Source organism: Cricetulus griseus (assembly GCF_003668045.3).
Source record: "Cricetulus griseus strain 17A/GY chromosome 1 unlocalized genomic scaffold, alternate assembly CriGri-PICRH-1.0 chr1_0, whole genome shotgun sequence".
NCBI classification, from domain to species: domain Eukaryota; kingdom Metazoa; phylum Chordata; class Mammalia; order Rodentia; family Cricetidae; genus Cricetulus; species Cricetulus griseus.
In genome coordinates, this window is record NW_023276806.1 from 193,863,867 (window position 1) to 193,890,621 (window position 26,755).

The 26,755-nt window shown below is 42.6% G+C and overlaps 1 protein-coding gene across 3 annotated transcripts in view; it reads right to left on the reverse strand.

Moving 5' to 3' along the window:
- Lrguk (leucine rich repeats and guanylate kinase domain containing) overlaps positions 1–26,755 on the reverse strand; it is a 111,977-nt gene that overhangs the window by 23,062 nt on the left and 62,160 nt on the right. For 2 of the 3 annotated variants that reach the window (XM_027391413.2, XM_027391416.2), the window contains 3 exons: positions 24,731–24,932; positions 22,677–22,772; positions 6,999–16,574 (listed from right to left, as the gene is read on the reverse strand). In XM_027391413.2, coding sequence (XP_027247214.1) covers positions 14,527–16,574; positions 22,677–22,772; positions 24,731–24,932 — 2,346 coding nt within the window. In that variant the 3' untranslated portion in view covers positions 6,999–14,526. Of the gene's footprint in view, positions 1–1,891; positions 2,032–6,998; positions 16,575–22,676; positions 22,773–24,730; positions 24,933–26,755 lie in introns of those variants that run through there. The other variant, XM_027391417.2, reaches the window with a different exon arrangement.

Here is a 26,755-nt window from a genome sequence, read left to right on the forward strand (position 1 = left end):
TAGTCTGTTTCTGAGTCTGGTTGCTATTCCACTGGTTTATATGCTTGTGTGTGTGAGCCATGTTGTTTTGTTAACATAGCCCCGTAGTGTATACCCTGAGATGAGTCACTGTGACATCTCCAGCATTGCTCCTTCTCCTGAAGATGGCTTTGGTTCTTTGGGGTCTATGTGCTCCCATACGGATTTTGGATTCTTCTGCTAGTTCTGCGAAGAATATCATTGAATTCTGTTGAAAATTTCATTCCATGTAGATACTGCTTTCTGTAATATAGCCTTTTTCACAATATTAATTTTGCCAGTTCATGACCATGGGAGGTATTTCCATTTTCTAGTATCTTTTAAACTTATTTCTCTAGTGTTTTAAAGTTTTTATAGAGGACATTCACTTCCTTTCTGAAATGTATTCTGTTGTTGTTGTTTGTTTGAGACAGGGTTTCTCTGTGTAGCTCCAGCTGTCCTGGAACTTATTCTGTAGACCAGGCTGAGTGCTGGGATTAAAGGCCTGAGCCTCTACACTCAATATAATATATATATATATTATATATATATATATATATATATATATATATAATCCTTAAATTCCAGATGCCATTTCTAATGGCTGATATTTGATTTCTCATAAATCCTGGTGGGTGGAGAAAATTCTCCATTTGGTTGGCTTTGGTTAAATGACTTCCCTGAACTCAAGCACCATGGCAACGTTCACATTATTTATAGATGTTTAGGAGCTCACGCACATCCTGCTGCCTCTAAGAGGCTAGAATCTGAAGCCCTTGGAATGGGTGACTGCAAGTCTATAAGGCCTGAGAAACATGGGAAGGAGTCAGACAGGCTCACTATACTCTAGCCTGAATTCAGCCCTATGATTTGAAGAACTAGAGGGAAGTTTGTGGGGATGGGCGAGAGTGCATCTAAGTGAGTGGGTGAGAGAGGCAGGCCTGCATGCAGACAGGGCAAGAGGTCACACAGAATATCAGAATAGAAGCATCTATTTCTTGCCGTCAGAATTCCCAACAACTGTCACACCTTATAGAAGAATGTCCAGGAATGTCGGTTTGTACCACAGCACTAAGACTTGGACCACTGACTGTGGTTCTGACTGTGGAAGGAGGTGTAACTTGCTTTGAATGGGCTGGCCTAGCACTGACAATTAGAAGTTAGTTAGGTATATTCTGCAAGGGCAATTTTTAAAGTCTCTGCATTGCCAGATCATCACATAAAAATGAGTACAACCTACTCAGAACACAGGCCCTATTGTCCATTAGACACTCCTGCATGGGCTGATTTCTGGACAGTCCCAGAGGGCTGCGTTGGGATAAAGTTAAAGGCCTGCTCTAATAGTGCTGCCATGAAACACACTCTGAGTGGACTTGTTTTTCAGCTTCAGCTCCCAGATACTCAGAGCCACATCCCAACTCGGAGCAATGCGGCCCTTGAAATGTACAGTTCAAAAAAGAAATATACATTCCACTGTGTTGTTTTCTTGTGGTGTTCGATGGCAAAACAAAAGAGTTGAATGGCAGTGTTTTTACTGGGAGCCTGAGAGAAAGATACTCAAAAACTTACATTGAAAATTCAATTTTAGAAACAGGAACTGTTCCTAGAGACGGGGGAGAAGGAATTCTGTCTTCAGCTCATAGATGTAAGAGAACAGTCTGCGAAACTTAATCTCCAAATTCTAAACCCTCTTTTTTTTTTCTCTTTTTTTCTTTAAAGACAGGGTCTCACTATGCAGTCCTGGTTGGCCCCGAACTCAGAGAGACCCACCCGTGTTTGCTTCCTGAGTGCTGGGATTAAAGGCATGTGCCACCATGCTTGGCCCCTAAACCCTTTTTTATCTGGGACAGAGTAAGATTCCATAATCATTTTACCCCTCCTGCCCCACCCTTACCACAGGTGACTTTTTGGATGAAAGTTTGGCCAATAATTTAGTATAGTAGTTTCTGTCTGTTGAATCCAAGAATTCACACGTACTGGGAGCAGCGGACTTTCTAGGAAAGTCTTCATATTTCAGGTGTGATGTCTTCACTTCTGGTGAGGGAAAGATAGATTTGTGAATGAAAAGCATGCAACAGATAAGTTTTCTGATGTGGCAGCAATGCTTCCTATTTCATTTGTCATACACTTGCATGAAACTGTACACTTGAAGTTTGTATGTTCCAACTTGAAAATAAGTAAGATGCATCTTACACTACTGATAACAATAACAAGCCATCCTATAGCATCCAGGGGGCCCAACACCTTGGAAGGCAACCAGTGCTCAGCACAGGCTTGGTATTAGCGTTAATGTAAAACATGTCAAAGACAGTGGCTTTTAATATTTAAAGTCACCCTTATAGTTACATTTCATTTGACAAAAGTCTCCGAAAAGCTTAGGAAAAAATTAATGCATGCAATTCTAACAAGCTTTAAAGTTCAATGGAACAAGAATCACTCATTCATAATTAACACCAAGCCTTTCCTGAAAACATCAGACTATGCAGATGTGTAGAGTACACATTTGTAGCCTTGCTCATGAAGATAGGTCCTGGGTTTACATACCTTTAAGATGTATGGAAGCATCAAGCATTTCGGGGCACTGTTTATAAAATGCTAAAATAAATAACATCCCACATATCTTTAGTTATATTATGCTTGATTGAGCAGATATGGGGAAACTGCCTCACCCCATCCAAAGGCAGAAGGAAGCATTAATGTATCACAGAAATAGGGTTTGCTTTTAATATGTATGAGAAATAGAATCAGGAAAGAAAAACTTCTAGGTGACGATGTGAAGTCAGAAATGGGAATAGATGCCAAGTAGTCAGAGGTACCAGGGGCTAAAGCTTGTGCCTCTGAACTAAGATAGAAGGCAGGGTCTCCGAGCTTGGGAGACAAGGCCTGAGCTCTTGGATCTGGTGAGAAGCTGTGATGGGGTTATCTGGAACTCAGCCTACAGACAGAAGAACTTTGATATCTGAAACTCAGCCCACAGACAGACGAACTTTACACACAGAGCCACACTGGCCTGAAGATGAAAAGCTTGTAAAAACATGAGACCTCAAGGCTCATTCTTAGAGTGATAACTTCACCTGCACAAAGCCTTGGGCCCAATCCCCAGCTCTCATCAGCTGGGCACGGTGGCATCTAATTGTAATCCCAGAATTTAGGAGGGACAGAAAGGAGGATCAGAAGTCAGCCTCAGCTAAAAGAGAACTCAAGGCCAGGCCGTGTTATGTGAGATATTGTTTCAAGAAAAAGAGACTAGAGGAGAAGAGAGGTGAGGTGGGGGGAAGTGAGCAGGGGTGGGGGGGTGGGCAGGGGCGGTGAGACGATAACGAAAATGAAGAGTGACCTCTCTATTTCTGTGCTGTGTGCTGGGACTGAACATGAACTTGAAACAAATTGTGCTGGTCCCAAACCAATGCTGCTGCAAAGTAACCCTGGCTGGAGAACCTAGAATTCCACATTGTAGCACCTGTCTTCAAAGCAGAGAGCGAGTCACAGCCGTGCAGGAGATGATCAAGCCCGTATCCCAGGAATTCTAGGTAAGGAAGAATCTCGAGAGGAACATTAAAGTAGCCGTACTTATCACAACCAAACTCATCAAAAGGAACCCTATGTGGGAATATCTTTGCCATCCATATTTACTGAGCACCTACCATGTAGTGGATATAGCTCTGGATATTGGAGATAAAGCGAAAAAACAGAAACTCCTTGACTATACTAAAGCTGGAGACAGACAAATAATACATTTTAAAATGTGAGGTAATAAATACTATGAGGTCAGATAAAGGGACAGACAGAGATGGCATGGTGGTCAAAGGAAGTCCTCAGAAATTCTCTGTAAGGTGGGGAGATTCTCAGGAGTTTAAAGATATAAAGAGATAAAACATCCAAAAACCTTGAGGTGAACCCTAGGCAGGGAAATCAGTTTTATATAAAGAGCCAGAAGTGTAATTAGCCTGAGTATTAGCATAGAATTCAGTGCCTGGGTAGATAGGAATAGACACAGAGACCCACAACCGGACAATGTGCAGAGAGAGAGAGACTTCAGAACCCTCCGTCCTAAATGGGTTTCCATCAAATCCCTCCCCTCGGGGTTCAGGGAACTCTGAGGAAGAGGTGGCGGAAAGAGTGGCAGAGGGGATGGAGGATGCCAAGAAATAAGGCCTTCTAGACACACCAGGACTGGTGCACAAAGGAACTCACAGAAACTGTCAGTGTGCACAGGGATGCACGGTCTGGGCCTAATGGGGCCTCCGTGCTACAAGGGAACGTGGACACATGCCCTCATTCCTAACGCAGGAGCTATCTCCAATTGGTAACCACTCATAAAGGAAAAATCAGCTTTCTCCAAAAGAGTCTCACTGGGTATACAAATCACACACATGGGTAGACCCTGTGCCCAGCAATAGCCGGCCAGCGCAAATGAACTCACTGGTTTTTGTTGTTGTTTTTGTTTTGTTTCATAATGCTTTGTCTGGGCCTTTTTCTTCCTTTACAGGTCTGTTGTGTACATATTCTATTATACATTATTTGGTTTTCCAATTTTGCATTTTTACAGGATGTCTGTGTGTGCAAATGTGTCTGTCTCTGCGGCTATATTGTTTCGTGTGCTTTTTCTTTGGCCCATTTGTTGTGTCTTATTCTTGTTTGTTTGTTTTTATTATTTTTAGGTGCCCATTTGTTTTCTAATAAGAGAAGGAAAGAAAGAAGGGGTGCAGACTTGGTGAGTGGGGAGATGGAAGGGATCTGGGAGGGGAAACCATAGTCAGACTATATTGTATGCAAAAAAAAATCTATTTTCAATGAAAAAATACAATTCACTGCTAAGGCTGGAGAGATGGCTCAGTCAGTGTCTGCTACAGATGCATGAAAACCTGAGTTTGGTTCCCTGGTGCTCAACTAAAAGTCTGGGTGGAAGCAGGTCTGTAACCCCAATGCTGGGTGTGGGGTACTCAGGCAAGAGGATCCTTGGTGCTTGCTGGTTGCCAGTCAACCTCTATATGTGCACACATGCACACACACACACACACACACACACACACACACACACACACACACACACACACAATGTATTCATATATACACTTTCCAGCAGCACCCCCAAAATTCACTATAGCTAAGAAGATGGGTAATGGAGGAGGTATACCCTAAGCTTCTTTTCTTCCCCCATAAAATACTTATCTGGCTGACTGGAACATTATGGAAAAGACAAGATAAATCTGAACAAATTGAATAAAATAAAAATTTAATTTTAAAATATAAATGCTCCATATTTTATTATCTTTTCATCCACTAACAGACATCGTTGGCTAATTTAAAGAAGGCTCAGTGTCAGGATTGGGTTACCTCTTCTGGAGTTGTTGCCAGCAGAGTCCCATAGATCCCCAAACCTTAAAGGCTATTGTTCTTGCTCTTGGTTACCCCCTAGAACTTAGAAGTGAGACCCTATTGCTGAAGGCACCACCAACGTAAGTCAGAACATGGAGAAATCAGGCTGTTGCTGGCCTAGATGTTCCATTACTACTGATGAGTTTTCATAGTGCTGGATGGTGTTGAGCCCACTACCAAAGGAGAAGAGAAATCCCCAGTCCATCCAGCTGTGACCCCTGAGAGCTGCAGTAATGAATGACGTGCCCAGGGATCCCCACTGAGGCAATAGTGGCACAAATGTCATGGGAATAACCAACCTCTTTCTGGTTGGATTTAAGACCTGCTCTTTAAGATAGAACCCAGACCTGGTAATGTTTTCAGGACCTGTGGTCAGACAGATCACAGGTCAGGCAGAACCTACGACTTTAATTTGTTAAACGGACATAGCTGTAAGCTGACTTCAGGTGATTTATCATTATACATTAGTACATCCCTCAAAGGTCAGAGGAATTAACTCCAAGACCTTCAACCAGTCAAGATATAGAGAATAAGAGACTATGGAATCCCCCATATCACACTCACTCTTCCCAAGGCTCAGGGATCACTGTGGAAGAGGGGAGAGGAAAGATTGTAAGAGCCACGGGTAGTGAGTGACTGAAACAAAAACAGTGTTTTCCAGACACGAGAGGGCAGATGCGACACCATGAACAAGTTCAAGACAGACAAAACCCAGGAAAGAAGTGGACACTGGCATGAAGTTCCAGGCACAAGCTGAGGTGGGAGTGGACCTTTTTTCTAAGGGTGTGGCCCCTTAGTTGGTTGACTGTGCCCCAGCAGATGACCACATGCCCAAGAGTAAACACTAATGAGGACACAGAGCTGGGTGGGTGTGGAAGAGAGTGTGTATCTGGGAAGTTAGGAGGAGGGAGCTGAATATGATCAAACTACAGTGTGTGAGATTCTCAAAGAATTAATAAGAATATTTTAAACATAAAAACTGGAGGCCATATTCATTGAAATAACTGCTGTAGAGAAGATCATATATAATGTGCGGGCATACATATATTTATTTTCTTATCTACTTGATCTTTTCTATAGAAATATATTATCTATAAGCTAATTCAAAATATGGTTTTCCTATGGGCTCCTTTTTTCTAGCTTCCTAAGACATAAGCCATCTGTACTATGGTATAACAAAGAAACACTCAATCTGATGCTATAGTGCAACTGTAATTCCAACACTTTAATGTCTGACTATCTAGCAACACGACATGTGAAGCACAGATAATGTGTTTGTATGACTTAAACTACATTAGAATGCCATCACTTTAGTGATATGGACTAGAGAGTCATATCATTTACAATGTATTTTTCTAATATCTTAATGCGGCAGAAGACAAAAGATCCCCCTTCTCAGCTAAAACCCGGCAGAATTACTCAGGTTCCAAGGCACTGCCTTAAACTTCCTGAGTGTCATCTTAAGTCAAAGTCTCTATATTTAGGTGTACTTTGAGGCAATGCTTAAAAAGCATGTAAACTACTTTATAGACCACAAAAGGCACGAGCTCTTCGTTATATAGGCCGGTTAAATTTATTTAAATGCCTACAAGGAAGCATAAATGAGTTTAATGAAGCATGGCAGATTTTAAAGTTGCTTTATGGATAGTATCATTACCAGACGCAGTAGAATTGCAAAAGGACATGGAACAACTGGAAGGGATTTTCAAATGATCTTAAATGGCTTGCACCTCATATTTAGACACATTCCTTTGAAGTCAAATGACTTAAATACTATTTGGACAATGCATTTTAAAAGAATGAGCACAGAATCCAATCCAACCAGCAAATGTGACAATGACAACACACTGGGAACAAACCACGGACATGTTTAATATTGTATCACACAGGCAACATAGGATATTTTACAGACAGGAAAGGGGAAAATAATCTATGTTAAGGATGTGCCATCACAGGAAAACTTCTAGGGCAGGAAGTACTAATTAAATTGCCATGTAGTGGCCAGGCCGTGAATAATATGGAAAGTGAAAGCCCATTTTAATAAGCAATGTTTTTATGGTAGTAAGATGTGTACTTGTGTAGAGTATCCATGTGACCACTCTCCATACACGCAAGGCTGATCATTTTTCAATAGGAAAGTCTGTGAATATTTAGATGAAATTTTGCAAAGGAATTGCATTCCCACTAGTTTTTCTCTCTTTGAAAGAAAGTCTCTGGAATGGATGACTTGGAAAATAGGCTCCAATTTTCAGGAAGAAAAAGTTTTCCATACCCAGTGACTTAAAAAGCATTCCTTTCTTTATCCCATGAAAAGATGCAGTTTTCTTTTAATTAAGAGTAATTTATCCCTGCCAGGATTAATACATATCCACAAGTAAGTCCCCACAACCCCCTACAGGAAATATACATAAAAATATACATCATGAAATATACAACCATGAAAAGGGGCTTAAGACAACTTAAAACACAATAATGTGCTATAGAATGTAAAATATTTATTTCTAATAGAATAGTTATACACTTTGTGGTGGGAAGTGAAGAAAAACAATGAGTTCATTAGGGAGTATTTTCACAAAGCTGAAGATACCAAAAGAAACTATTCTTCTAATACAGAACTGCATCTCAAAACATCATGTCTGTTTGTGCTCTAAGAAAGGAATAACAGCAATCAGAAAAATCATTTCATGTAATACCCATGATAATTTTCCATAGCAAAATGGGATGCTACACAGAAAGCTATCTCATAAGTCCAGCGAAATAGAGTAGTAATGTTCATGTTTCTATGGTGAAATGAAAGCATCTGCTGAACTACTGGAACAGTGAGATGCTCTATTCTTCGATGTCCAATCAGAGGGATAACCAGCTATATAAACAAAAACAGATGCCACACCAGGAAGAAAAGAACGTGTGTGAAAATAGATTCACATACGGAGAAAATGAAGTTCAAAACCTTTTCTTCCTTGCAGACTTCATGTTTTGTAATGTCTTCAGTGGAGGTGAAGACAGCATTCAGACACCAATTCCAGAACATTCCAGTTAAAACATATGATAAATCCAGGACTTTTTACAAAATGAGCAAGTTTGTCATGAAGTTGTTAGTTGTTGCTTTGAAGGAAATAAAATATGGAGGAGAGCAAACACCAAGACTGCAAGCTTACTACATAAGATCTGTATTATATGGGAAAGTTGGAGACAAGGAAAGGTAGCAGTGACAGGCAGGAGGGGACAGAAACCTGCAGGGAGCTTTAGCACAGGCCTAAAGTTTCCTCTACTTTGACCAATATGTTTGAATAAATTTTGCTGATGCACCACACTGCCACCAGCCAAAACAGTTTCCCTTGATTTAGGGGATCTTCTTTCCTCAGCCTCATGAGTAGTGGGGGCCCAGGCTCATGCTGGTGCACCTGGCCGTAATTAAGCTTTATGAGCAACTGTCCCCAAGTCACTATGTCGTTGGTCACTTTCCCCAGCAAAGGTTTTCCTGCTTTTCTTCACTTGGATGTTTAGTTTTGTTCTTGGAAACTGAGGGTTGGTAGATCCAGAAGTAAAAACCAGACTTTGTCTCAACTCACCACAAAGAGAAAAACCAATAAATGTGCTTGTTTGTTACCCAGACACGTAAAGTGACAGCATGAGCTATCTACCCAGTAGAATATACTTGATCTCTATCGACAATGAGATAACAATAAAAAGAATAGATACCATTTATTGAGCATGTACTATGTGCCAGCTGTTGCTGTTATCCTAAGCGTTTGATGTTTGTGTCACAAAGAAATTCACCATCAGCTCAGATTTGATGCCTCTTCTTGTCTGACTGTGAATGCCTACTGAAGAAGCCCTCTATCTTGGGGATTATGCTGAACTACCATTTCTTTTTAATATCATTCTAATTTTGTTTAAGCTCCTTAACTTACTCAAGGCTAAAGTCATAAAGGGATTTTCAGAGAAGACAATTTCATTTAACAAACATTTCCACCTAGTTTAAGTAGGGCACACTGTCCTGTTCTAATTCATAATCAAATGCATCATTATTATTATTATTATTATTATTATTATTATTATTATTATTATTATGCTGTTTACATGTTAGTGCTAACAAACGCTCATCTCAGTACCTACCACAGGGCAGACATTATTCTGGGAGCTTTCTGTATACTCATCCATTCACTCCCAACTAGACTGCATTTCCAAGGATCATTTTGACATTCAGTGTCATTTGTAATCAAGACTTTCTAAGGTTACAATCATTAACAGGAGGTATTCAGATTTTGCTGCCCATGATGGCCATCCCACAGTCAGCTTTAAGGTTAGAGGTCTACTGTGCTAACATCACCTACCAGCAACACACAAGAGGGGCGGGCATTTGCTCTCTTCTTTGGATGCCTAGTCAACACAATAAAGTTACTACTGAAGGTAGTCTTTCAAACCCTACCATGCATGTAAACTCACTTATGATCATATTGTGCTAGGTACCATATCAGCACTGCAAGTGGAATTTGGAGGCTCCTTTATTATAACAGTGTTGTTTACAGGGTTGCCATGGAGCTGAGGGCAAGGGAGTTGGCTCATTACTTACTAGTGACATAGTCACTGATTGAGAGTGTTTTCAAGTGTTTTTAAGCTTTATATAAGAGCTTATAGCTATGTATAAGAAGTTTCGGTACATTCAGGCTGAGGCCAAACAATAACAAAAGACTTAATTGCCAATATATCAGATCCTGCTCTCAGAGAAGAATTCAGTAGAAGCTGAGGTTAGCCTATCCAACCAACCTGAAGGCAGATAGAGAAAGTAGGTGACCTAGCAAATAGGCCCTAGAACAGGATAAGGTTGAGGTCCAGAAGGCTCAGTTCATAGCTTTTCACACTGTGGAGTGCAAACTACAGTGTAAAATTGATTGAGTAAGCTATAACCTGCATTTATAAATTTAAACCCAGCACCACAGAAGATGTTAGTGCGTTGCCTATGAAAGGCGTCCTACGATATTTTATTTCCTATGTGTGGATGTGTTTACTGGGCCATGATACTGTGAAATGTACTTCTACCTATGGAGCTTGCTCAAAAGTATTTTAAGTCAGTGAGCTAATGAATACTAGGAACATTCCATTTTCTACTATAATAGCACACACGCTACTTAATGAAAAAGGCACCTAGATTCTTCATAACCAACAAGTAGACCGGTTGTTATAAGTGGAACATAAATCACAAAGAGAAACTTCAGTTCCATCCACTCTACAAAGTCACCCAACACATGGTGACTCTTTTGTAAGATGACACATCTGATGTCTGGAAGGACCTGTTCTGCTCTTCTGCAAGCCACTGCCGACTCTCAGAAAGTCCTTTAATATGTCAAATTGGAATAGACCAAATAGACATGGCAGCCCTTTACATTGTGTGTATATGTGTGCACGTATGTACATACATACGTAAGTGTGAAGTACACACATGTGCATTAATTCTGTTTCCCTTTTCAGAATACACATGAACTCACTGTAGAAGTTTAGAAAATACCAAAAACACAAATGACAGAAAAAAAAACTAGTCACAATCTAGCATCCCAGAGCTAACATGAGAGCCATACTGACTGTACCTCTTTAACCAAACTTTCTTCCTCATTTGTAATGAACACTGTCTTCTAAGTAAAGATTCTACATGATTATAAGGGCAACATAAGGCAAATGTCTAGCAGATGGCTGTGTTATAAATGTATTTCAGAAATTCCATTACATGGACTATTTCTAACCTTCATTATAAAATTTGATATGAACATTCTCTCAGACATTTCCTCTAAGAGATCAGATTAAAGGTCTGTAAACTGCATCTCTTTGACAGGGGGTGAGAAACTGTTCCCCAGAAAAGGCATGCCAATGTGCCTCCTACTGTTGACACCAACACTTCACCCAAACAGGTCTTAATCTGTTTTATATCTGGTATCAAAAATGTGGTATCAAAAAAAGTATGTTCTGTTTTAACTTACAGTGAGGCTGAACTGTTCCTGACATGTTTATTGAACATTTCCACTTCCTCTTTTGTGAGTTGCTTGATCGTGCCTTCTCTTTTGGGGCTCAGCTCTTTACATACGTGAAGAAGGCTCTTACACCTGATGGAAACGTTCTCTGTTGATTTGAACACTAAACACCGGACTTCGTTAAGAAGGTAACATTAGGAGCACAGTGACTTTTAAAGTCCACCATGGCTAGCTCTCTCTCTCTCTCTCTCTCTCTCTCTCTCTCTCTCTCTCTCTCTCTCTCTCTCTCTCAAAAGATCTCTTAGTGACAAACCCCAGGAGGAAGCAATATGAACTTTGCCTGTTAGTATAGATGGAAAGAGGTCATTTTATATATTTCTGCTCTGCTTTGAAAAATTGAAGCTTTTCCTTGTGGGAAGGTAACCAAGACTAGCAGTAAAAACCTCTCACCAGAGACAATGTCTCCCGCTCTCCTTTCAAAATGTCCAACAGCAGTGAATCTGAGGCATAAAACTTCAAACCACAGAAAATCACAAAGAAAAAAAACCCTCTTATTATTATGAACCCCAGGGTTAGAGCCTCCTCCACAGCAGAGGGAAACTTGCTTAATGCATCCCACTCAGACACTAAGGAAACAGCTCCAGAGGCCCCCATAACAGTACCAAAGAGGACACCCAACGTGGTTCCAGAGCCCGCTTCTCAGATGAGGCTCTGACCCACAAAAGCACCCCAAACTCTTTATATAGAAAAGGAGTGGTGTGCTGGGCATCACAGTGCACATGCCTTTAACCCAAACATTCAGGAGGCAGAGACAGGTGATCCCTGTGAATTCAAAGCCAACCTGGTCTAGTCTACATAGCAAGTTCTAGTTGTAGCCAGGGCTACATAGAGAGACCCTCTCAAAAAAAAAATGTAGAGGAGATCCTTTGCTTGCTGTCTTTCATCATCAACCCTCTCAATTGCCAAGCTAAATCCCAACTGGATTTGACCTCCCGACACCAGTGCTATCTTTCAGGCCCTTACCTAGCTCTGTCCCAACTCCCACTATGATGTGCCCATCATTCTGTTTCTAGTATTGTCTTCCTTAACTTTATCCCTAAAGTATAAATTTAAGCACCCTGCCCTCCCCATGCTGTTACAAGACAAGGCTTCCAAAACTCCTTCTCATGGCACAGATTAGATAGACCTACAGTTCACCTGGCAGCCGGGTCCCGGGTCCTTAGGAGACACTAGCTGCTCCTGCCTGTGTGTTTAGGCAACAGGAAGCATGCTCTTCGGCACCCGTCCATTGACCAACTCTGCATCCCTGAAGTCTCAGCTGAGGGATGAACTTCTCTTTGAAGTGTTTCCTGGTATGGTTCCAGCAGCCGGAACTCAGTGCCCTTCCTTGGCAGTCATTGAGTGAGTGCCCTTACTACAGCCTAGAAAATTAAATGAGTAGGTTTTCTTATCTATGGGAAGCCAAATACAGCTAAGCCTGCTTTGGGATCTCCAGAACCCTAATTACATGGTGTAGTAATGGACCGTTTTGTCAGAGTTCCCTGGAGTGTCAGCATCATCTTGTGATATACCTAGCTACCATTACTTTGTCTGGCACATAGAAAATGCTCAAGAAAGCCTTCTTGATGATGCCTTCACTTAATAAACATAAATTACAAAAACCAGCCTGTAACTTTTATCCTGGAGAAGGGAGATAAATCAGAGGATACCTACTAATATTTCATAGTTATGAGAAGATTCTGTCCACTCCCTACATTCCTGATTTAAAAAAAAAAATCAGTGTCCTCTGCCACACCAGAGATAACATTTGCTATTCATACAAGTTTGTAAGCACATACCTTTTGTATGAGGGAAAACACAGGCACTAGTCATTGGTTATATACTGAAATATGGATATCAAACATAGTGTCAATATCAATACCTGGCCTGTACACACAGTAGGTACTTAATGATTATTTTCTTTTTTAAAAGAGTGGAATCGTGGGATGGTGGTCTTGACTGCAATTACCCTCCTTTCCAGAAACAGTCTCCATATGGAGCAGTGAACCCAGTGGGTTATGGGTGTGGTAGCCATGCCCAGGTCAGAGCTGACTGTTGTAAAAGGATGTTTGATTCAAGTGGCAATCAGCCTTTCTTTGGATTTTCTTTTTAATCTCGGATTAAGGATGATTTAGATGAATCCCTTTATAGCAGTGGTGAGATGTGACTTGAGAGTGGTTGGTGGCATGTTCCTGCTATGTAGAGAGAATGACATGTAACCATTTGTAGTTCAAAGAATGGAGAATGATGAGAAGTGATGGCAGTCCTAGACTTTTGCTTAGTCCAGAAGATGACAAGAACCTTGGTGATGCTCAATGGCTGGCCCCTTGAGAGCCTGCTGCACCCTGGTCCTTCTCACAGTGTGGTTGTGTGAGATGCACACATACTTCCTTCTAATAGCTTTCCAAGGCTGGCTTTGGCTGTCCCTTAGTCATTGCCAGGAATATAACACAATAATATGGAAAGATATAAGAAAAACTGATTCCCCTGAATTTTCTCCCTACAAATTCAACCAGATGCTTTGGAATAATGAAGACATGGACCATGAGGTTCCTATTCAAAGACAGAAGGAAGATACTTGTGTTGAAATGTACAAACAAAAACATATGCCAATTCAGACTTCGAATGCTTGGCCTGGCCAGTGTCTGGCTTGCAGCGATGCATCCTCATGAGTTGAGTGCAGGCTGGCAATCTCTAAAACCTTCAAGCTTTCTTCTTCTTCTTCTTCTTCTTCTTCTTCTTCTTCTTCTTCTTCTTCTTCTTCTTCTTCTTCTTCTTCTTCTTCTTCTTCTTTTTTTTTTTTTTTGCTGCAGGCCCCTCCAATAATGCAAAAAGCATGAAGAAATTTTCTAGTCTAGAAGTGAATGTTCCTAATGAAGAGAACAAAATGTTATGATAATCTGCCCTTCTTCAGCCATAAGTCCTATTGAAATTCATAGCTGAACACAGAGCCCCTTGATGACACCAGCAGCAGACCAGCTGTCTCCCCCAGCTGTTGCCACAAGGGCAACAGAGCTACAAAGACTTCTGAGAAACCCCCAACCCCAAAGAGAGGTGCTGACTGGTGGTCGCTGAAGAAAACCAGTGGCACCTCCTTGCTTGACAGCATAGCTTCCAGGGGTCACAGCTTCTCCAGAACCAGGGCTTACACTTTGATGCTCTGGCTGCCCCTGGCTCTCAGTCTTCCTGTCCGGCTGCTGGGCTCCTCCTCTGACATTTGATCCTGAGGAGCAGCAGGGCTTCTGCTCTGTGGTGCATCCCCATTTTTTCGAGTTCGTTTTTCTTTGGATTGCTGCTTAGATGTACGTATGCTGTGCCTCTGGGCATAGCCCTGTCTGAGCTCACTGGAGTCTTTAAGGGCTTGTGTCTCTTTGGCCCTCAGCTGGCTAGGGGCTGCAGTCCCCTGCTCTGGAGACTTCCCGGAAACCTCTCTCTTCTGAGACCTTTCCTTTTTTTGAGCCTGTTCTCCATGTCCTGACTTGGCAGCAGGCTGTGGGAGCTGGGCTTCTTGGATTGACTGATTCTCACTGAGGACCTTTTCTTGAACTAATCCTTCAGACATTTCTGGGTTTGGGGACGTACCTATAGACTGAGCCAAGTCCTTCTTTCCAGAATTTTGTGCTTTGCGGGTTTTCTCCTCCTGGTTCTGGGGGTCTGCAGAGGTGGCTTTGGTGTGGCTCAGAGGGGACCCCGAGTCAAGGGGGTGAGACACATTCCTAGGAGTTGGCTTGTTGTGGGATTCCCACTGCTGAGCTGTCTGAGACTTTCCGGCTGGTATCTTTCTCAGGTGTGGGGACCCTTTAGCTGTCTCTCTCTGCCTGAGATTTTTTTTCCTTGTGTCCTTCTGCTTAGCAGTCTCCTGGCTGTGAGGTGAGGCCTGCAGACCTGGAATTTTCTTGTTGGAGGCGTGACCGTGACCTACTTTGGGAGTTTCCCTTCCCTTTGCAGGTTTCGAAGCAGGCCTTGGCCTAGTGTTCTGAGGGAGTGAAGGTTCCACAGAGGGGGCAGCAATATGTGGGAAATGGACTGTGGGCGCCGCCGCCTCTTCCTGGGGAGGGTTGGGGGAGTGCTGCTGGGCTTGTTCCTGGACCGGGGGGCTAATAAGTGGGAGCTTCACCTCGCTGGCTTTTCCAGCATGGGCTTGCTGTGGACTATGGGCTGCATTGGGGCTTGGGTTTGGGGGCGGTTTGGACTGGGGAGGGCTGATGAGAGGAAGCTTACCGGGGTCATCCTGAGTTGGGAGAGACCTTGGAGAGGGAGCTGGGGTCTGATCAGAGCTTGTCCCCAAAGCCTCTTCCCTGCTGGGAGACAGAAGCTTGGGTGTGGGTCTCCTGCTCTGGAGAGGCGCCAGGTTCTGGGGCTGGGGAAGCCTGGTGGGAGCCAGTCGGCTTCTAGGAAGCAAGGCCATGGGCTGCTCCATGACCTGGGTATGTTTTGAGTTTGTGGATTTGTCTTGGGGAGGTGGAATTTCTGGGTAAGGAGTACTGGCCCGGACAACTTCTGCTTTGGGGGTTCCGTCCTTCAGAGGTGGTTGGGAGCCCCCAGTAGGCTTCACTACATCAGAAGGGGCAGGATCTTCTGGGGGATTGTGAGGGGAACTGCTGGGTGCAGGGTTGGCCGGCTCAGTTCCCTCATCCTGCACTCTCTGAGGACTGAGGGAAGCTGGGTCGGGTCCAGCAGGTTCAGGGAGGGTTCTGGGAGCTCCTTTGCTCTCTCCAGATTTCTTATCCTGGTCTGGCTGAGGGCTGGGTTGGGGAGGGGGGTTAGGATGCTGAGGTGGCTCTTGAGATGCAATAGTAGAAGACTGTCCTTCTGCTTTTAGCTCATGCGGCCCAGGCTCATCTTCAGGCTCATCCATCTCAGTGATTATCTTTGGAGGAAGGTGGGCTGCCTGACCACCCCCTACCTTCCCCTTTGGAGATATGTCTTGGGCTGGCTGAGGATTACCAAGTGTTGAAGAGCTGACCTCCTGAGGTGGATTTAGGTGGCTGCTGGGAGAAGGATCCTTCTTAGGGGGCTGTCCCTCCTCAGTTGACTCTTGGCTCTGTGGGAGGGGGCTCTTTGAATGAGTCTGCACTTCCAGGAGAGCTTCTGGGTTTTGGCCATCTGCTTGCAGTCTTGCCAAGCGCCTGGGGGAGGGGACCAGGTGTGCTGGGACCCCAGAGATGGTCTTCTTGCTAGAGGGACCTCCTGCTTTAATATAAAAAGAAGTTAGCTACTGCTAGAAATAAACAACAAAATCCCCATTTCCCTTGGTGTCGCACAAGGAACCTCTAAAAGAAAACCACAGGTAGATCTTCCCTTCTCCCTGTAGAGACGGAGTGGCTACAATTCTCTAATTTGATAGAAGTCGGGACCATTTCTAGTGAACTGAAAAGAAAAGATGAATGGTAATGAATAAGCATCCAGATGTTTGCTCGCTCAAAATCAAGTTTGGATCTGTGGATGGAAGAGAGATTTTCCAAATGAGTGAGACTGGTTTTGCTGTTGAACAGTTAAGACATAAGCTGTGGTGCCTAGAGAAGTCTGTTTCCTCACACCCTCCAGGCTCAGCATCCAGCAGGAACTCTGAGGGAAGGCATGGCTTCAAGGACGTCATTAGACACCGTGGTCTGCTTCTGCAGGTCAAGGGTCCAAGCTGCCATCCTCAACCCCACCATTACCCATGTCTCCCTGGCTACAGAAATGGCTTCCAGAGGCCACTGCCAATACTGGTACCACAGAGAGGGCCTGCTTCCCCGAGTCACACCTCCTCAGAGTGGCTCTGGTCTCCTGTCTGGCACTTGTGTATAAATGACAGAAGCCTTGACAGGCTTCTGGTGAGCTAAACACAACCTTAAACCAGCCCCGACGGCACCATTCTGAACTGTGCAGGGGCGATAGGTGATGCATCAGTCTGGAACAACCTAGACGAAAGCAGTCAGTCTGAGTTTAAGTTGGGAGAGACTTTGGTGACCCCGGAGTGGTCCATCTCCTGCAGCAAATGTGTCCCTGACCACTGTCATCTCCCCAAAGGCAGGGTGGCTGTGTGCTCCTCTAGCTTCACAATGAGCCTTCTAGCTTGGTCTGCTTGTGTAGCCAGTTAAGCGAGATGTCTCCCGAGAGTGGGAGGGAACAGTGGGCCGAGTGAAAAGCCTCCCCCGTGGTAAGGTTTCTAATGGTACCCTCTGTTCATCTTTTTTTATCACCACATTTACCACAGGCAGAAACTAAAACACAACTTTAGACAAGAAAGAACGTTAAATTTAAAAGTGAAGCTAATTAGAATGGGCAAATTTGCAGAGATCAGAAAGTAGATCAGAGGTTAGCAGGGGCGGGAAATGGCTACTTACTGAGCATGGACTTTCTGTTATAGACAGTGAGAAACTTTGGAAACTGGCGGTAGTGATGGTCACACAGCACTGAGAATGTAGTTACTGCATTTCACACTTAACATGATTAAAACGGCAGACTAGGGCTGGCAAGATGGCCCAGAGGTTAAAGCCCTTGTGGCCAAGGTCAATGACCTGAGTTTGATCCCTGGAACCCACATGGTGAAAGGGACAATGAAAGGGACAATCAGTTCCCACAGGTTGTCCTTTAGTCTTCACACACCTGCTAACACACACACACACACACACACACACACACACACACACACACACACTCGAGTAAACAAATGCAAAAATTCCTAAAGCATAAAAAAGGCAAATTATATATGCTTATGTGATGCATGCAATGGAAAGCAAGGCAAAAGGACAGTGAAACTCAGCGCTGACGGCACTCTCCTTTTACTTTTACGGGTAGACATACAGGTCTTCTTTTTCTACTTTGATGACTTAACAATTCACGAAATTTGGTTAAATGAAACCATGCCCTTTGCTAGAAGATAAAAGCACCACTTTATGGGCTGGTAAAATTGCTCCATTTTTTCCTTTGTCATTAATCAGAATTAGGAAAAAACATAATTTCATTTCATAACCTTTAAGGCGAGAACTCAAGGTTGCTCATTAGCTCCACTTCCTCAAAGCCTCGCCAGAAGCAGTGACAGACAGAGACATGGGATCTATGGCAGCAGTTCTCAACCTCTGGGTGGCAACCCCTTTTGTCAAATGACCCCGTCATAGGGTTGCCTAAGACCATTGAAAAACACACAGGTATTTACATTCGGATTCATAACAGTAGCAAATTGCTGTTATGAAGTAGCAATGAAAATACTTTTACCGTTGGGGTCACCTCAACATGAGAAACTGTATTAAAGGGTCCCAGCTTTAGGAAAATTGAGAGCCACTGCTCTACAGAGACCGAGGGTGAACATACCCTTACATCGCGTTGCAAATGGAGTGAGTTTCTCCTTACGTCATAGAAACTATACTGTTAACTTCATGCTTTGGAAACAAATACTTCCTACATTGCTCTGGGGAAAATAAGACAGTGCCATACTTAACTGCACACATTTAAAATTAATGACACATCTAAAGTCGCAGGAGCTTCTCAGCACTGAATGCCTAAAGTTATTTATGCATGCGTTCAGTGAAAGTTCAACCAGCCTGTCCTGAGAGGGTTCATAGTTCTAAACTTAGGAGGGTGGGTACCATCCTCAGAGCAGACAGCCTGGGCTCTTCCAGCATTCTGCTTCATCCTCATTGTTATGTGGACATTATCATTGTGATCCCAGGGACAAACGAGCAACTTATGATCACCAGGGATGAAGCCGAATATTATTACTTCCAATATTTGGGAACTGTCTTTAGGTTGCACTGACACAGGATTATCTCTTTTGGAAAGATGATGCTATTGGTGTCAGATCTTTGTTTGTACTGCAGCTCAACACACAGATAACTCTTAATCCAGCTGGGGAAAGCCTCAGCTCTCCAAGCCAGACTCCAGTCATGAGCCACAACATTACAAGCGGTTTTCTTTTATGCTTTAAGAAAAGGATGATTTTACAAATTCATAGTTAGATTTAAGACAGAAAAGTAAGCCTTCAGGTACCCAACCAGTTATCCAACTGTTCAGACTAACCTCTCATAGAATCTTAAATATAAATTTCATTTTCTCTCCTTTGACATTTTAATTATTTTTAAATACTCTATACTAAGATGTTTGTTTTAATTTTAAAGGTTGGCCCCTTCTCAGGGAGTCTTTACAGTTTCAGAGGAAGACAATTATGCCTGTACCCTATGATGACCACTGTTGTCAATCTGACATAATACCTACACTTTCCTGGGAAGGAAGTCTCAATAAAGAACTGTATACATTGGGTTGACCTGTGGACATGTCTGTGTGTGACAAAACTCAGTTCACTGTGGGTGACCCCATTCCCTAGCAGGGGTTCCTGAACTACGTAAGAACAGAGGAATCGTGCTTAGCACTAACAAGCGAGCGAGCATGCGTGCATTCATGTCTCTTTGCTCTTGACTGTGGATGTGATGGGACTTAGATGCCTGAAGTTGCTGCTGTCTTGGCTTCTGCATAGTGAGGAACTGTCACCTGAAACTGTGAAACGCTTTTTCCCAATTGCTCTTTGTCATGGAGGTTTACCACGGCAGCAGAAATGAAACTAAAACAGCCCCCATTCACCCGTATTGACCCTTTAAACAGGTGACCCTCACCCTTGGCAAGAATTTAACAGTCCTGGAATTCACAGAAGCCACTGGCTTGAATTCTTGGGCCACTAGAGATACTCTAAAAGCTTATTAATAAGGACTATATTCATTAGAATTTCAAATATACTCACTTGAATACTGTCTGATCCGTGCAGTGCCACTGAAGTGGAAGTTTATCTTTAATTATCAACTGAAAAAATAACTCTCTCTGCAAATTAACTGTAAACATGAGATAAGGGTTTTGCCTTAAGAAAACACATTCTTTTTCAGAATATTAAACCTTTTAAAAAATACAGTTCTGTTGATGATATAGATCTGATGGCTGATTGTAATCCAGCCTACTTTTCAAGCTAGAATTCCATTATTCAATAACTAGATGCTGCAATTTCGATTGGTAAATGTTTCTGAGAGTTATAACATTTTTATAAATTCTATAATTTATACCTTTCATTAAATCAGATAGGCCTAACCTAATTATTCCAAATAAGTAAGATTTTATTATATACTTTAAAGTGGGAGTCTATTTTCCCTGTGCACACATTATCTCATCTATTAATTTGCCAAATAGTAACTGCACGCTGTAGACAGTGTCCTGATCACTGCAGAAATAAGAAGAACCACAGAATATCATGCTGGAGATTGAGGCTGTTGTGTAGGTCATACTCATTGCCCCTCTATTCAGAAGCACCACACAAATACAGACACTTTTTAGTTACTTGGGGAATTCAGTGTTTATCCAAATCCCCAAGAGGCTGATGGAAAAGCCAGTACACCAATTTATTAACTTACAATGGGAGATGGGTCAGGTTCAGGGAGCAGGGCAGGGTGTTCTCACGTAAGGTACAACCCCCAAAGGGGCCAGGGCCACCCAAAGGGGCCAGGGCCACCCAGGGGACCAAATTAAAGATCACAAGGTTGCTTGGATAGCAAAGAATTAAAGCAAAGGGACCATATTTTCTCAAGAGAAAGCTCCATGGAGGTCCAAAGCTCACTAGGTAAGCTGCACTGAGGCCTATTTTGGTAGAGCAAGCTTACTTCGAGTATTTTCTGGTTGCCATGCCATCCCTTAGTGTCTTTAATATATGAGACACACACAGTAGGAAAGTCAGCTAGTATCTGAGTTTACTGATACTCAATCCAAAATACAAGGACTAATTGACCTAGGAAGAGTTTTCAAAAGTGCAAATGTCACAGTGAGCTTGAGTGTTTGAACTCTGTCAAGTCACGGCCTGGTCTCCCTTCTCAGTCTGTCAGAACACCACCAAGCAAAGAGGTCCTATCTGGACCACCAAGCTGCAAGACATCTACAGAGCAGCAACAATCTTGGGTCAACAGTCTGCAAATATGTCCGTATGACTAGATTTCAGTCCCCGAGGGGCCTTTAGAAAAGACTCTTGTTGTTGTAGAAAAACATAAAATTTGCCATTTTCACCATGTTGAGATTATTAGTCAATGCACTAAGTCCATCAACATTGCTGTGAAATCATCACTGTTCATCTCCAGAATTCATCTTCTAGACTCTTAAACTCTACCCATTAAACAATAACACTCCATTCTGCACTTAGCCTCTGATTAACACACTTCTGTTTTCTGACTGTTAATTTGACTATTCTAAATACCTCATGGAAATGCAATTGCAAAGTACCTGTTCTCTTCTGACCAGCCAATTTTATTCACCACACTGTCTTTGAGGTTTGTGTAATACTGCGTGTCAAAATTTCCTTCCTTTTAAACATGAAATATCATCAAAGACCGAATACAACACCTCCTTCATCCACTCATCCATCACTGAACTCCAGTTGCCTCATCCTTTGGCTAATGTGATTGGTACTTCCTCAAGATCTCATTTCCATTGACTTAAGGACATTTATCCAAAAGTGAAACTGCTAGATCACATGAAAGTTGTCTTCCTTTCTTTTCTTTTCTCTTTCTTTCTTTACTTTCTAGGAATTTACGTACCATTTTCTGTAGCAACTACATTTTATATTCCTTTTAGCACAAGGTCCTAATTTCTCCAGACACTTTTTAGTAAGTAGCCATCCTAGTGGGTGTGAGGCAAATTTGATAGGCAAGCATTTCAGATAAATCTCAAAATAGTCACATCCCAAAATTCTAGGTTTAGAATTCCTAGGTTCCAAGTCAAGGCTCTCACATGTCCCTCAGCATTTGCTGCTCAGGATCCATGAGGCAGGAGAGACGGGTGGTGTCTATTCTTTGGGATGAGAAATTGAAGCCCAGAACAGCAGGGCTAGGCCCTCTCCCATCACGTGTTCTGGGCAGTGAGCATCCCACTATTCTCTACAGTGCAACATTTTGAGGACTGACAGTTCAAAGAAAGTGTAAGAAAATTCTCACACTAAAATTCTTGAACTAATATATACTTGATAGCTAGGTACAATACTCTAGTTTCACAAGGGAATAGACTTCTGGAATTCTGAGTTCTGAGCAATAAGACCAACTCTTACCTATTGTCCACTTCCAAGGCACTGTCTAGTGCGTCCCTGGGATGGGGGAAGTATCCCACTATAGACATGGATACAAGCAGAGTTACAGATCGAAAGAGCTGATTCAGACATCTCAGAAAAAAAAATATAGGAATTAAATAGTGAGAGCCAACTTTAGCCTAGCTAATGAGTACCCAAGTAACAACAGAGTGGCCTTATTTTCCATGGAGAATAAACTTGGTACAAAGGCAACAGGCAAGTACCTGCAGTTGGGGCCAAGCCCTTATCAACTTCCTCCGTCAGCCCCAGGTATTCTCGAATGATCTCACTTAGCTTTTTGTAGGCAATGTCCAGGTCATCTACAATAAACAAGAGAACATCTTAATATACCAGGATCATATCAAAACACAGTCAGCGTTCAATGGTCAGTGAACTGGCTTGCTCGCTGCACTTCATTTTATTACTGTGATGGCAGGTACAATTCTAGATGATTCCCTCTCCAGTATCTCTGCCCCCGAAGTGGGCAGAACCTATGGAGGTGAAGAGCGTTCATGCCCACGACTACGTTACATCATATTCAAAGGGGACATGCAGGTATAATTAAAGTCACTAACGGCACAAGTGGTGCAGGACACTGTGGAGGGGAGCTATCCAAGGGGCCACCCAAATCATGTTCACAGAATAAAAGTCAAAGGCTCAAAGCACACAGAGGATTCAACTTGCTCTTTGCTGTCTAGCACTGTACAGATAACACCAAAGAGCAGCCTGGGAACTATGCACAGACTTCAAGAGGCAGCCAGCCAAGAGTAGGAGCTCAGGTCCACACCCCAAGGAAATGCATTCTGTCAATAAGAGGGAACCTGGGAGCCCAATTTTCCCCCAGAGCCTTCAGATGAGACCTTGGCTCAGCTGACACCTTCATCTCAGCCTCACGGCACTGACTTCAAGCCCTGTTATTCTGCCTTAATCTGGTGAGCAGGCACTGGGTTAAGCATTAACTATGTGTATCTGTATGCGGCTGTCTAAAACCAACATGGATACACAACACTGTAACAAATTTAGAGGTTTGCAAGAAAAAAAAAAAAAACGATTAAGTGAACCATATAAAATTGTCATTTGCATAATAGTTGAATACCAGCAATATCATATGGCTCAAATTAATGTCCCCTATTCTATCCAGTATCTCACCAAAAGGCTGCTATGAATCTATTTATTTTATTTATTTGTTTATTTAAGACGGAGTCATCCTGTGTTGTCCTGTTTGGTCTGGAACTCTCTATGTAGACTAGGCCAGCCCTGAACTCACAGAGATCTGCCTGCCTGCACCTTCTGAGTGCGGCTCTTTTCCAATGACTGCATTTATTTATTTATTTGTTGGAGGGGATGCATGTGGCAGTCAGAGGAAAACTTGTAGAAGTCAGTTCTCACTGGGTTTGGGTGGCGCACGCCTTTAATCCCTGCCCTTGGGAGGCAGAGGCAGGCAGATATCTGAGTTCAAGGCCAGCGTGGTCTACAGAGTTCTAGGACAGCCAGGCTACAAGGAGAAACCCTGTCTTGAAAAACAAACAAACAAAAAGCCCAAAAACAAACAAACAAAAAGTCAGTGCCCTCCTTCTGCACTCAAGTCATCAGCAGGTACCCTCCCAAATGCCGAAATTAAAGGCATGTGTCACCATGGCCCAGCTTATTTGATATCACTTTATTTGACATATTTGTACATATTTATGAAGCACAAAAAACAAATACATTGTATTTATGATCACATTTGGGTAATTATCATGTCCTTTACCTCAAACATCCACTATTTCTTTGTGGTGATAAAATTTAAAAATATGTGGGTAAAAAAATGGCATGCTTTATTCTAAGGTAGTTTTTGAAAATGTTTGTTTTATCCAGACACTTTCAAATTCCAATATTTTCAATAGCTGCATTTCTTTGTAGAAGTAGATCATGATAAAATTACCTGAGCTTCATGTGCCTTTAGAAGATTAAGCATGTATTTCAAATGAGATATTATCCATCTTTGTTCTCGAAATGTCCCCAGGGGAAGGAATCTATGTGGGCCTGTTTTATACCAACTCTATTAGTCACTACTCTGTGGACTAATACAATTTAACCCTCTGATGGGAACAGTGGGAGACTGGATGTCACAGGTTCTTACCTTGCTTCTGCAGCTCTTTGCAGCTTCTAATTACAACAAATATCTGTTTCCTAAGCATTTTCTTTCTATGACATGACTTGGAAATGCAGTGACTGCATACTTCAAACATGAAAGAGCATTAAAAAAATAAATAAAACTCTGCTGGGCATTACTGACCTGCATTGATTACTGCATCAAAATATCCTGGAAATTTCCGATTCATTTTAATATAAATATCCACCCTGGAGACGGTGAAATCAATTTCTGCTCGACTAAATAATCCCTTCCTCCGCAAGTATCCTTCGTATTTTTCCTTGTCCATAGGCACCACCAAGATATACCGGGGCTCGAAATAGGAATATTTCAAACTTCTTACACCCTGGGTGTTTACAGAAAAGGTAAGTCAGATGCGCCATCTGTGGACATCACCATGGAACAGTACCACTCGGGTAGCACATGGTATCACTCTGAAGAACATATTTTATCTGTAGAATCAGCTGCTATTTTCCTATAAATATTTCAAGGTTGGATTACTTTTCTCTCTTCATCAAATATTAAATTATTACAGGAACCATTACAATTCATTCCACCTGGTTGTCCTCAAATTAATTGTTCTAATGAATATGGCTACTAGAAAAAAGAAAATTGCCAGACATAAAATAGGGATATTCATGGCAGCATTGCCATTTTATTATCAAAAAGTAATTCAATTCCATATTTCAACAGGCATCCTTGAAGCACTAGAAGATAGAGATCTTCCCAGGAAAAAAAGGCTCCCCTGGTACCCTTTGGTCATCCATCACTTTGGTACCATTCTTGTTTCTAAAGCAGCAACCCAGAAAGGTAGGTGTGTGTGTGTGTGTGTGTGTGTGTGTGTGTGTGTGTGTGTGTGTGTGTGTGTGTGTGTGTGAGAGAGAGAGAGAGAGAGAGAGAGAGAGAGAGAGAGAGAGAGAGAATTTTAGCATCATGATCAGCAGTCACAGATATAGCCCTTGAGCTTGGAGGAGTTGGGGAGCGGGTTGCCAAACATAAGTGTTGTCTAAAACATGTCTTCTCTGTAGCAGCTAGACCTCGCTACCATGTACTTGGCTGAGTTCACACATCTATGTCACCTGTAGCTTCCTTTTCACTTCTGTGTCTCGTCTCTTGCTAAGTTTTATCTCTTGGCAGTAATTAGACTCTCCTGCCACCACCACAGCTGTGACTGCTGCTGGAACCACCGAAGCCACATGGCTTTTATGGTTTGTTAAAGTACTGAACCCCCAGCATCTAGGGGCCAGAGCTTCTGCCTCCAATATTTCCTCCTTTTGTAGATGCAAAATTTAAAGGCTAGTTGTAATAATTGCCAAAATCATTGTGCTTGCCCATCTTCCAGCCTCCTTCCAGAGGGTGCAGACCAGAGTCAGCACAGCCTGCTATCAGGTGACCATAGGGTGAAGTGCTGTGGACTCTGAACTGGGAGAACTGGGCTGTGACTTCAGCTCCATTGTTCCCAAGGACTCTGCACACATCCCTCAAACACTCTGGGCAGAAGTTCCCTCCTAGGTGAAGCAGGAGAGTTGTTCCAGGTAGACTGTAAAGTCCCTTCCATCTAGGTTCTAGTGTCATCAGTTTAACTCAAGTTCAGAATTTTTGCTTTAATGATTCAGTGGGAAGAAATATAGGCTGCTTTCAAAACAATTTCTCAGTGACAGGGGCAGTCTGGAAAAAAAAATACCTCAGCTGGGGAGAAGCAGGGGAATAAAACATTTATAGACTTGACCTCCTGGAGATAAAGAGTAGTAAGCTCTCAGGAAGAAAAAAGGGAAACAGGAGCTGTCTGTCACTCAGCAAACTGTCGAGCTGGAAAAAGGTGGACACGAAGAGATGGAACACCGCGGCACTCAAACATGCGTTTTGTTTCCTCTGTCCGAGGCAGACAGTTTTTAGAATCGATCTTTAAAAATAAAAAAAAATAGAGAGAAGTAAAGCAGACTTCGCTGAAAGAAACAGAGCCAGGTAACTGCAAAAAGATAGGAATGGATAATGATGCAGAAAGTTAAAGAGTTGAACAAGTATACCCAGCTTCATCAAAAGCAGGGACCAGTTAACCAATACCAGAAGCCTAAGGGGGCCACTGTCTCTCCCGCTGTGGCGTTGCAAAGGAAAATGAAGCTAATGGTCAGTCAGCAGGCAAGAACTGCCTTGTCAAGTTTTGTCTTA